The 13,778-nt window shown below is 36.8% G+C and overlaps 5 protein-coding genes across 12 annotated transcripts; all 5 read left to right on the plus strand.

Annotated features, from left to right (window-relative positions):
- The first annotated feature begins 415 nt into the window (after window positions 1–415).
- On the plus strand, window positions 416–885 carry LOC119554602 (protein Z600). Its single transcript, XM_037865591.1, has one exon. The coding sequence runs from the start codon at window positions 479–481 to the stop codon at window positions 746–748; it is 270 nt and encodes an 89-aa protein (XP_037721519.1). The 5' UTR covers window positions 416–478; the 3' UTR covers window positions 749–885.
- LOC119554603 (gonadal protein gdl-ORF39) lies at window positions 764–1,228 on the plus strand. 3 transcript variants are annotated; one of them, XM_037865595.1, is made up of 2 exons: window positions 764–1,030; window positions 1,094–1,204. In XM_037865595.1, the coding sequence occupies exon 1, from the start codon at window positions 894–896 to the stop codon at window positions 1,023–1,025; it is 132 nt and encodes a 43-aa protein (XP_037721523.1). In that variant the 5' UTR covers window positions 764–893; the 3' UTR covers window positions 1,026–1,030; window positions 1,094–1,204. The 3 variants fall into 3 exon arrangements, with proteins under 3 accessions (XP_037721523.1, XP_037721522.1, XP_037721521.1); XM_037865594.1 differs by having other exon boundaries at window positions 765–1,030; window positions 1,088–1,225; XM_037865593.1 differs by having other exon boundaries at window positions 767–1,030; window positions 1,091–1,228.
- Window positions 1,229–2,743, plus strand: LOC119554601 (gonadal protein gdl). 2 transcript variants are annotated; one of them, XM_037865589.1, is made up of 3 exons: window positions 1,229–1,409; window positions 1,462–1,756; window positions 2,255–2,491. In XM_037865589.1, the coding sequence occupies exons 1-3, from the start codon at window positions 1,264–1,266 to the stop codon at window positions 2,396–2,398; spliced, it is 585 nt and encodes a 194-aa protein (XP_037721517.1). In that variant the 5' UTR covers window positions 1,229–1,263; the 3' UTR covers window positions 2,399–2,491. The 2 variants fall into 2 exon arrangements, with proteins under 2 accessions (XP_037721517.1, XP_037721518.1); XM_037865590.1 differs by having other exon boundaries at window positions 1,269–1,409; window positions 1,472–1,756; window positions 2,255–2,743.
- On the plus strand, window positions 2,672–4,875 carry LOC119554600 (peptide methionine sulfoxide reductase). 5 transcript variants are annotated; one of them, XM_037865584.1, is made up of 4 exons: window positions 2,672–2,807; window positions 3,846–4,039; window positions 4,150–4,410; window positions 4,470–4,875. In XM_037865584.1, the coding sequence occupies exons 1-4, from the start codon at window positions 2,757–2,759 to the stop codon at window positions 4,702–4,704; spliced, it is 741 nt and encodes a 246-aa protein (XP_037721512.1). In that variant the 5' UTR covers window positions 2,672–2,756; the 3' UTR covers window positions 4,705–4,875. The 5 variants fall into 5 exon arrangements, with proteins under 5 accessions (XP_037721512.1, XP_037721514.1, XP_037721515.1 ...); XM_037865586.1 differs by having other exon boundaries at window positions 3,846–4,027; XM_037865587.1 differs by lacking the exon at window positions 2,672–2,807 and adding an exon at window positions 3,244–3,307.
- Window positions 4,876–11,378: 6,503 nt separating this feature from the next.
- Window positions 11,379–12,760, plus strand: LOC119555186. The gene is made up of 5 exons (XM_037866438.1): window positions 11,379–11,400; window positions 11,810–11,866; window positions 11,922–12,011; window positions 12,068–12,597; window positions 12,654–12,760. Exons 1-5 carry the CDS (start codon window positions 11,379–11,381, stop codon window positions 12,714–12,716), a joined length of 762 nt encoding a protein of 253 aa, XP_037722366.1. The 3' UTR covers window positions 12,717–12,760.
- Window positions 12,761–13,778: the final 1,018 nt, after the last annotated feature.

A 13,778-nucleotide genomic window follows, 5' to 3' on the forward strand; every position in this document is an offset into this window, starting at 1 on the left:
GAAAATAATCGTTATGAAAGTCCACCGTTTCAACAACGCACCTATATACAAACGAACGTAGTTCAAATACTTTCGAATTTTTACTTCGGCTGAAAAAACAGTTATTTAACTTAGAGAGTTTTTACAAACCGAACCCTAGTCTATCTCACTGCCAATATTTTGAAGATTTTATGGCGGCAGACTAAACAATATCCGAAAAGTAAAAGTGTTCGCTACCTGCGCGCGTAATTCCGAACGCATTAAAAAGGGATTAGCGAGAATTTTCAGTGGAAAATTTAATTACGAGCAGGTAGTATCATAAAAGTGACAGATGCGGGAAACGGATAAGGAATATTTTCCGCACAGATATTTATGACAGTTCTGAAATTGCGCACACATCAACTGGATATAAAGAGGGTCGGTGGCAAAAGGAAGTCAGTAGCAAGCCAGCAACGTCAAGCTTCACATTAACTTCCTGATCAACAAAGCAAAAGCGATAATGTCGACCAACGAAACCAGCCAAGTACTTCAGCGCCTGAACAGCCTGAAAATTGTGGAAACTCCCAAGGAGCAACGCGAATTGGTCAGCCGGGAGTGTTATTCCCTAGACAGCAAGAAGTATTCCTTAGTACCAGCCACCCCCAGCAGCGGAGGACCAGGAAAGTTTCAAACTGAACTCAAGAAACGTCGCAAAAACAAAATGAATCGAATGTACACATACGAGGCGGACAAGCACTTCATCAAGGCTCGCAAATCTTTGAATTTCTAATCATAACACGAACCGATGTAATCGCCTTAGCCATAATCAGCATAGATTTCAAATCGTACAAGTCACATTTTTTACGCTCTCATACAATAAAATATAAATACATTTAAAATATAATACGTTTCGCGCCTTTTACTGGTCTATTGATATGTGGGCCACCAATGTGATTGTGGTCACACTGATGTTGCTGCACCTGGCAACCCTGGCGATAAGCTGCTCTTGCGGTGAAGGCGCGAGTTTTGAATGCGGATGCACAAAACAAGTTGGTGCTCCTCTCTAACCCAGGTACGCGGTTGTTTGGGCATTTTTGAATTTTTAACATTGTTTATTTATTGGTTTTAGCAGCAGGTATAAGTGGTATAAATGTTCTTCCTCTTCGATTCCCAAACATAATCGTTACCGATGTTTTGAAAACATCGATGTAACTCCCACCTCTAATGCGGATGCACAAGAAGCCACAATAAATAGAATATAACACAAATTTGTGTAAATACATAGAATTAAACAGCACATTTAAGATGACAGACATTACGGCAGCCAGTGAGGGAAATTCCAACAGTAGTGAGGCTCTAGTGGAGCAGCAGCAGCCGACTCCGGAGTTTTTACAAAGAAAAATATACTTTCTGGTGGACCAATTGCGTACCTACCACTCGGAACTCCCAGAGTAAGTCAAATACCACTTTAATAAACGATTTACTGATCTTAACTCATCACAGAAACCTGCAGACACGCATTTCCTACGATTTACTCACCGAACTCGCCAATTGCGTCCTGAATGAGGGGATTTTTGTCATAGTAAAGGCACTGATGGAACTGCAACATGAAACCGAAAGACATTTGATTAAAATGCGAATGCAGGCGGAAAACGAGTACGAAATTGAGGTTGCCGAATGGAGGAGCAAAATCAAGGATCCCGAGGAGCTGCACCACATTTTGGGCCTAATGAAAATCAAGCACACCAAGAAACTACTCGAATCGGACAAGAAGATTATTGAAATACTAGATCAGAAGGTAAAAACTTGTTCTCGACTTTTGTCTATCCTAAGCTTTCGATGTTTGAACTTTAAATTCCAAATAGTATGATAAATTGGACAAAAGCACCATCAAATATCACGTGAACTGAGACAATTGTTAAACCATAAAGTATATGCAGTTAAGATTTATATATTCCTGATAATCCACCTGTGGGAAAACCATAATCCGGAGATAGGCCCAATTAAAGTACTTTTGGGTACTTTTTATGTTAGATAAATATCACAAGACGGGCACTTTCAATTGGTTTACAATGGTAGGGACATCATATAAATTTTTTATGACACCTTTACAGTTGTTTGTGCTCAGATCGGCCCATCATCAAAGACTTTTTATTTTTATTTAGAATCTGTCCTTGGGACAATTACTAAATTATCAATAAAGATGAAGTGCTTATAAGTACATACCTATTTAACATACTGTATATGGATTTTGTAAGGTTCTACTTTATTTAAGCAATACCGTTTGTTTCCCCAGGTTACCGACCAACAATCCACACTCCAAAAGGCCGGCGTGCCCGGTTTTTATGTCACCGAGAACCCCAAAGAGATAAAAATACAAATGTTCCTGCTGGACTTCATTTTGCGTCTGAGTCGGCTAAAATACGAGCCCAACAAATAACAACTAATTATCAATCCGGAGCCAAAAAAAGACTGCACTTGACTTGTTTAAATTAGAATATTTAAGGCAATTAAATTATTAACCCTGATCAAACGTCCCAGCTGTACGATCCATTGTGGGTCCAAGAAACCTGTAGCGCTGCGCAGTTTTAATCAGCGAAGAATCGTGAGAGGGAGAAAGAGACGGGGCCGCCAGAAGACAGAAGAGCGGGAGAATTGATAAAGATAACGTGGCTCTCTCTTTTCGCGTAGAAAGCGGGAGCGGCGGCGGTATAAATTGGACCGACCTTTCTGCAGATGCATCAGTTCAGCTTTATATTTTAAAAGCAACACATTAAATAAAAAATATTAGTGAAAACATGTCTCTGACTATTACCCCAACAGCTTCGCATCCTGAGCTCAAGGATCTGGTGAGTAATTTATCTGATAACCTGTGATTGGTGTCTTATCCTGTGACAAGTGTTTTTTTTTATGTCCTGTGTGGAAAATATTGACCCTAAAGAGTGCCTTAATTTTAATAATCGTTGAAAAGTAATTTGAAATATTCTGTTTAGATCTAGAACTTATTTTGTTTGATATTTTTGAAAAAGTGCTTGCCTAAGAACATCTCTATTACTTTACTAATTAAAATTTGAACAAAATTACTTGAACCCAGCGATTCTCACAATTATACTTAATATTTACGCAAAACGCTTAAAGTTTCTTGAACCCCTTACAAGGCCGAGTGGCCAATTTTGATGTGCTCAGTCATAAAAGCGAGTTTCCGTCATCTAATGTTCAGCATAATTAAAACTCATGTGAGCACCTTTTTGTTGGCTAGAGGAATTCGATTTGTTTTGGCCAGGTTTAGTTGCTTCCCAACAGTTGAGCAGTTTACATCATGTTTTCGCGACTGTTTCGTAATTTCAAGGCAAGTTTTAACAGCAAAAAAAGTATTTAAATATTTCGAACAGTGATATAATCAGTGGCTTTCGTTGGGTATTAGTTAAGCAAGTAGAATCCCCGTCAAAACAACGACTTTTACTTTCGTTAAAACAGTTTTTCCATTGACCTTGATTTTGAAATTGATTTTGCAATGGCACTGAGTGTGGGAGAGAGTCTGTTAAATCAGCTGTTCGACAGCTGCAGTCGCCCGAAGAGAAGAGAGCAGCCCCCTAAAGACCCCATTTAGAGAGGGTTATAAAAAGAGCGCAAAGCGCATTACTTTGCTGACGACATCAGACGCGAACAAAGCCCCAAAAAAAATGCTTTAAAAATCAAAAAATCTGCCGAGTTGTGAAGTTTTTTAAATATATTTTTTGTGAATAAAATGCGCTGCTTGCCGGGCTACGGATATGGGCTCACCTTTCTGTTTCTGGTGTGCCCCATAAACGAATATATACCTAAATTTATAATGAAATCCGGTGAACTGTTGCTCATACTCCCCTTTTCGCTTCTTCTTCTTCCAGAGCACCGTTCGCAATGAACAAAAGGAACTGAACATTTCGCCGGTTCACGATGTAAATATTACCAAAGCCACGGCCACTTTTGGCATGGGTTGTTTCTGGGGTGCCGAATCTCTATATGGAGCCACCCGTGGGGTCTTGAGAACCACCGTGGGATATGCTGGCGGCAGCTCGGACTTGCCAACGTACCGTAAAATGTAAGATTGCGGATCGAGAGCATTAATCATCCAATTTTTTCCTTCATCATCCCCACATGTTCCATCCCCTAATCCTTTCGGATCCGGTACTAACCCACGAATCTCAACAGGGGCGATCATACGGAGGTACTGGAAATTGACTACGATCCCACGGTCGTTAGCTTCAAGGAACTGCTGGAGCTGTTCTGGAACAACCATGAATATGGACTGACCACGCCCATCAAGAGGCAGTATGCCTCCTTGATTTTGTACCACGACGAGGAGCAGAAGCAGGTGGCCCTTGCCTCCAAGTTGGAGGAACAAGAGCGCCGGGCACCGGAGGTTATAACCACCGAGATTGCTTCTAAGGAGAACTTCTTCCCAGCCGAGGCGTACGTTTCAGCTTTAGCTGTCTTGGTATCTTGATGTTAATTTCCTTGCTTCCCCATAGGTACCATCAAAAGTACAGATTGCAGGGCCACAAGGACCTCGCCTCCTCGCTCAATCTCACCCCCAAACTGCTGCAGACCAGCTACGTGGCCACCAAGCTGAATGGCTATCTGGCCGGAGTCGGCGGCATCGAGCAGTTCAGGGCCGAGTCGGAGACCATGGGTCTTACGCCCACCCAACGGCAGTACTGCAACTACCACGTGGAGCAAAACGAGGGCCAGGGCCTCTACTGCTGACATGGCCGGATGTGCATAGACGTTAAGCGTAGATCGTATACCTAGGGGGGTAATTTTATAAATAGTTTGCTTGTTCAAAACAGATTGTGTATTATGTAGACTTAGGAAAGTATAAAATATATTTGAAAAGCGTATATTTTATAATAATAATAAAAAATATCTATAAACTTATGCTTATGTACTTGTTATTGGGCGTACTGGGAGCTTAAATAACTTCTTTTAAACGGACTGCTAAGAAAGTTTTTCTTGGTTGTGTCCCAACCATCTACCAAAAAGGCAATGAACTTATTTTTCGGGGAGTTTAATTCGCCTCTGAACGATTAAAATTCTGCACATACAGAAGTGCGTTTACCTGCTAATACCTACGAGTATTATACAACTTGATCCTCGTCATGTGCGAAAACAACAGCTGTGATAACTGTCTGAACAATCTGGGGTGATAAACAGCTTGCAAGTCATATTAAGTTCCTGTCCAGGATCCTGCCTTATCTGAAGTAAACAGCCCGATAACGAATTTGCTGGCTCATCTGTTTATTCAACTTTAATGAGTTGGCATTGCTGTCAAGATCTGATCGAATTTCTGGTAAATTTATACTTGTGTCTATTATAGAGAATCCATCGGTTATAAAGTATTAGTATTAAAGTATATTAAAGACAAACGTAGATCAAATAGGTTGTGGAAATATAAAATAAACCTTGAGATTATTTTTCTATTCTTGAGCAGACGAATGTTCCCACTTCTAAAAAATTGCAAAGCTTATAATATCTTTTATCCAAGGACAGGAATGTGATTGACCCCAAGTCTTTTAAAATACTTATACAAAGAAAGTACAAATATAGAAGTATCTGAATGAACGACGAAGAGTCTATAAATTATGAAAACTATCAGTAGCTTAACTTTATCTTAAACGGTTGGGTAGTTTACACTTAATTATAGGGTCTATAAATTACTGGCGGGAGTGACTAGCACTAATCGATTGAAAATAGAAAGAAATGCACCTAGTCATAGGCGAAGATCTGATAAGGGGAATTGCCTTAAGTGGCCTATATACTATATATAGTTCATTTCATAAAATCAGAAAATTTAAGGATTTAAAAAAAATGGTTTTGTATAGTTGTGTTTACTTATTAAGATTAATGAAAGTGGTTCATTTATATTCATGCTAAACCCACATGAATATTGAAACACAGTGACAAAAGTAGAAACATCCTCTTAGACAGTACCATTAAACTTAAATTATTAAAACTCATGTAGTGTGAGGCATCAACAAAATATTTTTTTCATAGAGAAGCAGAGGCACTTTCGTTCTTAAACAAAATAAAAAACAAAGAGGTTCCTATATCTACCAACTATTTATTGCTACCTAAGGTTAAAGCTTTTGTATGTTATCATATCTGTAAGATACAAATATATATTTATCTTTGATTAAAAGAAGGCACTGTTGGGTACTTTAAAGTTCTTTCACCCAGTGTATACAAAGAAAGTGTTGTAAAGTTCGTAGACTGGTAAATCCATAAGTATAAAAAGATACATAATGCCTTCAATCCAAAATTTATTCGATTTGACCGCTCGGTTTTTTATTAAACGAGTGCACATGTTATACACCAGTGGCGGATCCACGGGGGGGGAAATTAGGGAAATTTCCCCCCCCTTGGAACCACAGAACCTGAAAATTTTACTTGTTTGCTAGAAAAATATTCTCTGCAATAAAAAAATATAACCACTTTGTTTACCTAAAAATTGGGATGGATAATTTTTGTTTTATAATTTGTACTGTGTTTCTCTCGCAATAATAAGTTTGAACCCCAAATCGAAGAATAAGTTCAATTTCCCCCCCCAAGAATCGTCTCTGGATCCGCCACTGTATACACTCCGTATTTTATCCACCCACTATATGTTAATCGATAGATTGAACTATCTTTATGAAACCGGAATTGTACTTTTCACAGTAACAAAAATCCTCCTGAGGTAAATTCGAATAATATAACAGTTAATAATCATGTCTTGAAAAACATAATAGATTTGTCTCTACCGGTTATACTTTTTTGGGATATTCCTCGTACTTAGCTACGTGAGGTATAAGATACATATATACCATACATCCAGGCCTTCAACCCAAATTTCGACAGATTCGCCCGCTCTTTGTTGTTTTTCGATTGGGAGAGAGCACATGTTGCCCCCACTCTCTCTTTCTATCGCTTCCTCCCGCAAAGCAAAAACAACCATCACACAAATGGGGCTCTCTTGCCATTATCTCACTCGCCCTCTCTCTCTCTCTCGGGCTGGCCCCCAGTGCCCCACCCCACTCGGCCCCTCTCTTTCACTCCAACGCAAGCCGGTTCGCCGCGTGTTTGGCGATAAGTCAAATTAAACGGGCAAATATAGCGAAGCATTTTTTGTTTACAGCGAATGAAAGATTTAAATTGTTTTTTGTTAATTCTTTTCTATATGAAAGAGTGCAGCAAATGGGCTTAAATTGGGGCCACTAGTAGCCCTCGAGCTTAAGTATCTGATTTTTCATAAATCAAAAAAATCGAAGCATTCCCTGAGGAGTGACAAACTTGGTCGATTTAAGGGTCTTCTAAGGGGGGTTCGAAGACAATATTTGGTATGCATGTGGCCTAGTCCCATCCCCATCTACTGTCCAAATTTGAAGTGAAAATCTTAAGAACTTTGGATGTGGCGAATTTTACAAGATTTTCCGTTATAAGTTCGCGTCGGGAAGAAGAAGAGCTGCCTTCAACAGACGCGCTAGACATAGCAACAACAACAACGACCACTACAAATCATCCAAAGTTGTTGACGGCGACGATCTAGCTTTCTTTGTATTAGTCGCACGAGTTGATAATAGTTTATTTTAATGGATGGGTGAAAAGAGGGAACGAGAGGCACCAATCGATCAATGAGTCGAAGAAAATAGTTGCACAAGACGATGCGATCCCACGGGGAAAGGTCATTGGGTTGGTTTCCTCTAAATGTAGTCGTTGTGATTTGCACTATTCAATGCGTATAAAAAGAGCCCAGAATATTTGCAAATCATTTTGTTTGGAATATTTAATTTTTTCTTTCTGAATTAATTTAAACTGTGATTCGGAAGATTTCACAAATTCCAAGTCATGGCTCAGATAACGTTCAACTGTTGAATGTTGTTATACGAAGAATGACACTTTATGAAGAAACAAATATTCAAGGGTTTTTGAAAAGTTGAGTTACGGATATAGAGTGATGCAAATATAAAGCCCGCTGAGTTAGTGAGAAAGTATCAATACTGAAGATCCTTGGCTCCTTAATGGAAAATGTACATAAATCGCGTCTAATCTAACTTAATTCAAATCTAACTTAGATTTTTCAAGAACTTCTTACTATATTAATATTAATGCGGTTCTAAGAGAACAAAATCTGATTTAAAAGTATTTAAAAGTATTTAAAAATGTGGGAGCTAGACGGATTTTAGTGTTACACTCATTTTGGGCGTTACACTCTGCTGAAACACACTTGCGCTGCGCTGGAATCCCAAGAATCTGCATCCCGTCTCATCATTCTAGCTCCTATAGTATCCGAGATCGTAGCGTTCATACGGTCGGACAGACATACGGACAGACGGACATGGCTAGATCGATATACTTTATGGGGTCGGAAACGCCTTCTACCTATTACATAATAATAACATAACTTATTAACTACTTAGGTATTGCATAATAAAGTGTTCTCTCTGTAAGTGCACTAGGTAATCCTTTTTCGGATTATTTACCAATTTCAAGTGGCTTAATCGTTGCTAAGCGAGTTAAGCCTGCCAAGGGTAAAACTTTATAGATATAGATAGGGTTGAAGGCTAAACTTACTTAATCTTTAAGTTGAAAGAAGTCGTTAGCACTAAAAACCATAAAGAAAGCACAAACATTGTCTCTGGTATTTGGGATCATTAACCTGCTTGGTAAAGTTGGACAAGATTTAAAAAGGCTCACCTGTTTTGCATTTCTATTGTGCCAAAATACATATTGAAAAATTAAAAACATATTTTTTAAAGAAAAATGGTACAAATAAATTTTAAATCGGATTTAAAAATTGAATGTATTCAAAAATAAAGATATATGTTTGATCCCTGCTTTTTCCATTCTATAATTCTCAACGAGATCGCCGATATTATTAAATGTTGTAAAATTATGCAAAAGAAATGTAGATTACTTCAATGATTAATCTTGATCTACATTAAATGCAGGAAAGGTTTGTGTATTAGCTAAAGCAATTGAATTAAATATTTTACCTTCTACTTTTTCACATAATTTGTAGACAATGATCGTACAATGTGAACCCTTTTTATTTTGGTGTAAAAACTTATACACAGGGATCTTTAATGGCGGAGTTCGGCAGGATCACACCCTCGAATTCGTCTCCATACCGACGTTTTTTTAGGGTCCTGATTCCGAAAAACTTAACAAATTTTGTTATCCTGAATTTTGTTATCCTGAAAAATAACACTAGGTGTCAAAATGTTTTTACAATTTATTAGAAAGGTATCCTTATAATTTGATAAAAAGGATAAATTTGTATTTAATATTTTATTAAAGAAGTTAAATTGTAAACAAATATTTTGCAGAACGCCTACACCAATATTTGTTTACCGCACATTCTATTGTCCATAGTTATTTTTATGCATACTACATTCCTGCGTGTTTAGGTTTCAGTTTCCAATTTTTCCGAGTGGTAGATGAGACTTCAACGGCCTTTGGGACGTAGATATGCTCCGTGAAGGAGCGTGAAGATAAGCTGATCTTGGGGCTGGAGCTGCGGATTTTCCAAATTACTCAGAACGGGAAAAAGTTTCCTTAAACTTGATGTCCTCACATCACAAAGCCTACCCTGGGTCTTAACAGCACGGGCTTAAAACCAGTCGTTCCACTTCCATTTTTATCAAGTAGGGTATATGAACTGGACAGCTCCGGATAAGCTTAACTTAAAAAGTATTTTGTTTTTTTTTTAAAGTGTAAAGTATGTGTTTGGATCGCAATTTTATTTGCTGCTATACGTATTGAAATTGGGGCAACCCCAACAAAGCTTTTATGCTAATTGTCTAGTGATAATATTATAGTTTTATACCCTGGCAGAGAGTATTATGATTTCAGTCAGAAGCTTGTAACGCAGTGAAGGAGACGTTTCCGAACCCATAAAGTATATATATTCTTGATCAGCATCACTAGACGAGTCGATTTAGCCATGTCCGTCTGTCCGTCTGTCCGTCCGTTTCTACGCAAACTAGTCTCTCAGTTTTAAAGCTATCGGGCTGAAACTTTTACAAAAGTCTTCTTTCTTTTGTAGGTAGTATATAAGTCGGAACCAGCGGGATCGGACATCTATATCTTATAGCTCCCATAGGAATAATCGAAAATTTTTTTTTTTTATTATATCTTTGGTGTTTTTTAACAAATAACATCCTACGCTTGGAGTTCTGATTTTCGAATTTAATTTTATTAAAATCGGACGACTATATCATATAGCTGCCATAGGAACGATCGGAAAATTGGTGGGAAAATAATATGAAACAAATTATAGCTTCGGTGTTTTTTGACATATTATCTTATACTATTGGGAATATCAATTTTTGTATTTTTAAGAGCTTCGAATTAAATGTAATAATTTAAATTGCAAGGGTATACAAACTTCGGCTTGCCGAAGTTAACTTCCTTTCTTGTTCAAAATAAATTCAGTGGTGTTATATAATCATAATTTTGGCTAATACAAGTTTATTAATGCCTTTAAATTCTGGTGATACAAAAATTTTTTTAGCAAAACAAACAGTTATCCGGTCCCCGACGAGCTTCCCATTGGGAAGCTGAAGTTAACGCGGAGCTGAAAGACGCGCTGCCTAATTTGCTCCATTGGATTTTTTTTTTATATAATATTAGTATGTGTTCTTTTATAGGGAGGAGAAAAGAAGGACGCCCGCAAAGGGAAAGCTGAAGGAGCCATCACCAGACTTTGCCAGGATGCTGGGCGACTTTCTCCAGCACTATCTGAACAACCCAGTTCCTAATCCCTCAATGCCCTCGCTGGCATATTGGGAATCAGAGCTGGACAGCATGCGAACAGAAGATGCTGGCCAAGGTTGAGAAGAAGATGACGAAGCTTCTACAGGACCAGAAAGAAGTTTTAAACTTTTAATTTACAAAAATAAAAACATCCATTGAACGTTCCAACAATTTTTAGTTTAATTGCTGTCTAAATATTTCTGGAGCGGTATTTTAGTATATTTTCTTTGTAAAAGAGCTTTGATGACCAAATTGAAAGCTTTTCTGTATATTTTATTACTATATAAATTTCTTTGAGTGAAACAAGTCTTATCAGGGTGCCGATTTCCTAAGAAGTAAACAAAAAAGGTAGGAACGCAACTTAGACTCCAGCGCCGCGACTATCAGATACCCGTTGCTCCGTAAATACATTTTTAATTAATAAATAATATTTAATTAATAAAACAATAAAAAGTAATAAATAATATAAACAAAAAAATATTATTAATAATAATTATTTTTAAGTCCTTTAATCCTTTTAGCAAGCCCTCATTGCTATTAAAATTGCAGATTTTTAAGTATGGGCGTGAAAAAACAACATTTATACGTACAAGCCGGACATTTAAACAGTATCTCTCTGCGGTCAAATACTTTTTATCGAATACAATATGCTCTTTTACTCTACAAGGGGTATAAATTGAACTCTCTCTTTCTTGCACAATTTAATCTCTAGGCTTCGTTGCCAAACATTCAACAGTTCTAAAGACGCATTGGAGGAAGCAAGATCCGCGCTCGAATCGTTAAGCTTGGGAAAAACACAACAATGGAGGCATCAAGAAATATTTTAGATTTACCATTGGAACTTTTACATATAATACTCGACGATCTACACGTACACGACCAATGCTCACTAGCCTTTACTCATCCATATCTTAGGCAGGCATTTATTTATCAAGCCGGAAATCGATATAACAACATTTTCCCCTCACTTCATTTTAAGCCTTGGTCGCACATTTTGGCGATTTGTGGCTCAACTGTTTTGCACATTTCGGAAGAGTTTTTCATTTTAGAAGATTCTATGATGAGAACAATTGAGCAGAACTGTACAAATTTGCAAAGCATCAGTATCGGTATAAACGAGAGCAACTGCTACAAGGTGAGAGCCTTCTTAAGCAACCTAAAATCACTGAGGTCAGTAAATTTATGGATAGAGTGTGTAGCGACTCCCAAACTCTTCAGGGTGCTGAGAAAAATAAAATATTTAAAAGGCTTGGAATTTCTTCGTTACGTTGGCCCTGAAGGCAAGTATGTAAATATCGCACATACAAATTATTTAGCAAATAATTGTGTTTTTCAGAATGGGAAGTGTCCAATTTCCTTGACTTGGAATCCCTATCCATTTCTATAAGTTCAAACAGAACACGCGTTGATGTTTCGGTGTGGTGCCTTGCCTTGAAAAATCTACGGCGCTTGCAGCTGGCTGGTTTCGAAGAATGGCGATCGATTTATGGTCCAAACGAAAATATTGCCTTGGAGGAGCTTGAATTAAATGATTGTGATCCTACTTCAGAATGGCCCCTTTTTCATCAGCTAAAAACTTTGAAGGATTGCTATACCAGATTGGTACGTTCACATCACCAATTTGTTTTAAAGCACGCAAAGACCCTGGAAAAACTGGTGATAAGCTACGTGTTATCCGGAAATGAGTTCTTTGAAATAATAGTATGCTGCAAGAATCTACGTTACCTTGAGATAAAAAATCTCAAAATGCAAATTAATAATGAGAATTTGGTAACAATGCTAGGCATTTTAAAAGAGAATGGTGTCACACGGCACAAGCCATTTGAAATTCGGCTTGATCCAATAATGAGTTACGTTCCAGATTTGGTAAGTACTTACAACATAACAAACGTCGTTTTTATGGCATTTTCCTTATTTTACAGTTGGAGGGTATTTCCGGTTCAGAAATAATTCGTTTTCGAAGGATTTACTCAGAAATAAATTAAACATTTAGTTAATATTATGCTGTAGATATATTTTCGTTATTATTATGGAATTTATACGTTAAAGAACACTCGTATGTTTTAATGTCCTGTGAAAACTTACAAATTAAAATGTATAAAAAAAAATACTTAAAAATGTTTTAAAACAAACTAGAGAGATCCATTATAGGAACACAATTTGTTTTCTTTTAGAATCGAAAGTATAGTAAACAGTTTAAAAGTACACTTCGTTTCAACAAGTTCACAGTAAATAAAAGCATAGGTTTAATTTAAATTTTTAATTCAAAATCATCAAGTTTTTCTTTGGTAAGTAAAATTATACAAATGAGGAAAGTCAAAAGTAGTTTCACAAAACTAAAGTTAAATAACTCATAATTTGAACTTACTTCTTGTTAACTTTGGCATCAATGGAAAGGTAATTTAAATGCCGTTTGAATGATACATTCAGTACTTATTGAAAACGACGAATTTGCAAAAAGAATTTTTCAAAAATCATTTTGCTTATATTTCTTATGATTTTTTGTGACAATGTCGGAAAAAATTTGTATGAAAAAAAGAAAAATATGGCTCAAATTCATGTTTCAAAAAATCATAAAAATATAAGCAAAATGATTTTTGAAAAATTCTTTTTGCAGTTACCAATTTTTTTGTTTGAAGAAACTTTTTGCATCAAAAAATTTAAGTTTTCAAGTCGAGGAAAAAAGTTTAAAAAGTAGATGTATACACAAATTCGTCCTTTTCAATAAGTACTGAATGGGTTAAGAAATGTATTGTATCATTCAAACGGCATTTAAAATACCTTTCCATTAATGCCAGAGTTAACAAGAAGTTCAAATTATGAGTATATTTAACTTTTGTTTTGTGAAAATACTTATGCCGACCAGTGTATATATACTTCATAACATAACATATTTTTTCCAGAATATTGCAAAATTCCATTATCGATCAAAATAAAAACATCACAGCATTGCGTTTCACAAGGAAAAGCTAATTAATCTAGTAGATTTGCCGATGGATATTTTAAAACAAATATGTATCAATCTAAGGTAAATGGATCGATGTCGA

The sequence above is a fragment of the Drosophila subpulchrella genome, chromosome 3L, assembly GCF_014743375.2.
Source record: "Drosophila subpulchrella strain 33 F10 #4 breed RU33 chromosome 3L, RU_Dsub_v1.1 Primary Assembly, whole genome shotgun sequence".
Classification (NCBI taxonomy): domain Eukaryota; kingdom Metazoa; phylum Arthropoda; class Insecta; order Diptera; family Drosophilidae; genus Drosophila; species Drosophila subpulchrella.

Bases quoted from the DNA above. Each gene is read 5' to 3' on its own strand.
- LOC119554602 (XM_037865591.1), top strand. From the start codon at position 479: ATGTCGACCAACGAAACCAGCCAAGTACTTCAGCGCCTGAACAGCCTG.
- LOC119554603 (XM_037865595.1), top strand. From the start codon at position 894: ATGTGGGCCACCAATGTGATTGTGGTCACACTGATGTTGCTGCACCTG.
- LOC119554601 (XM_037865589.1), top strand. From the start codon at position 1,264: ATGACAGACATTACGGCAGCCAGTGAGGGAAATTCCAACAGTAGTGAG. The intron at 1,410-1,461 runs GTAAGTCAAATA...AACTCATCACAG, and splicing joins TACCACTCGGAACTCCCAGA to AAACCTGCAGACACGCATTT. The intron at 1,757-2,254 runs GTAAAAACTTGT...TTGTTTCCCCAG, and splicing joins TTGAAATACTAGATCAGAAG to GTTACCGACCAACAATCCAC.
- LOC119554600 (XM_037865584.1), top strand. From the start codon at position 2,757: ATGTCTCTGACTATTACCCCAACAGCTTCGCATCCTGAGCTCAAGGAT. The intron at 4,040-4,149 runs GTAAGATTGCGG...GAATCTCAACAG, and splicing joins TTGCCAACGTACCGTAAAAT to GGGCGATCATACGGAGGTAC. The intron at 4,411-4,469 runs GTACGTTTCAGC...GCTTCCCCATAG, and splicing joins AACTTCTTCCCAGCCGAGGC to GTACCATCAAAAGTACAGAT.
- LOC119555186 (XM_037866438.1), top strand. From the start codon at position 11,379: ATGCTCTTTTACTCTACAAGGG. The intron at 11,867-11,921 runs GTGAGAGCCTTC...ATTTATGGATAG, and splicing joins ACGAGAGCAACTGCTACAAG to AGTGTGTAGCGACTCCCAAA. The intron at 12,012-12,067 runs GCAAGTATGTAA...TGTGTTTTTCAG, and splicing joins TCGTTACGTTGGCCCTGAAG to AATGGGAAGTGTCCAATTTC.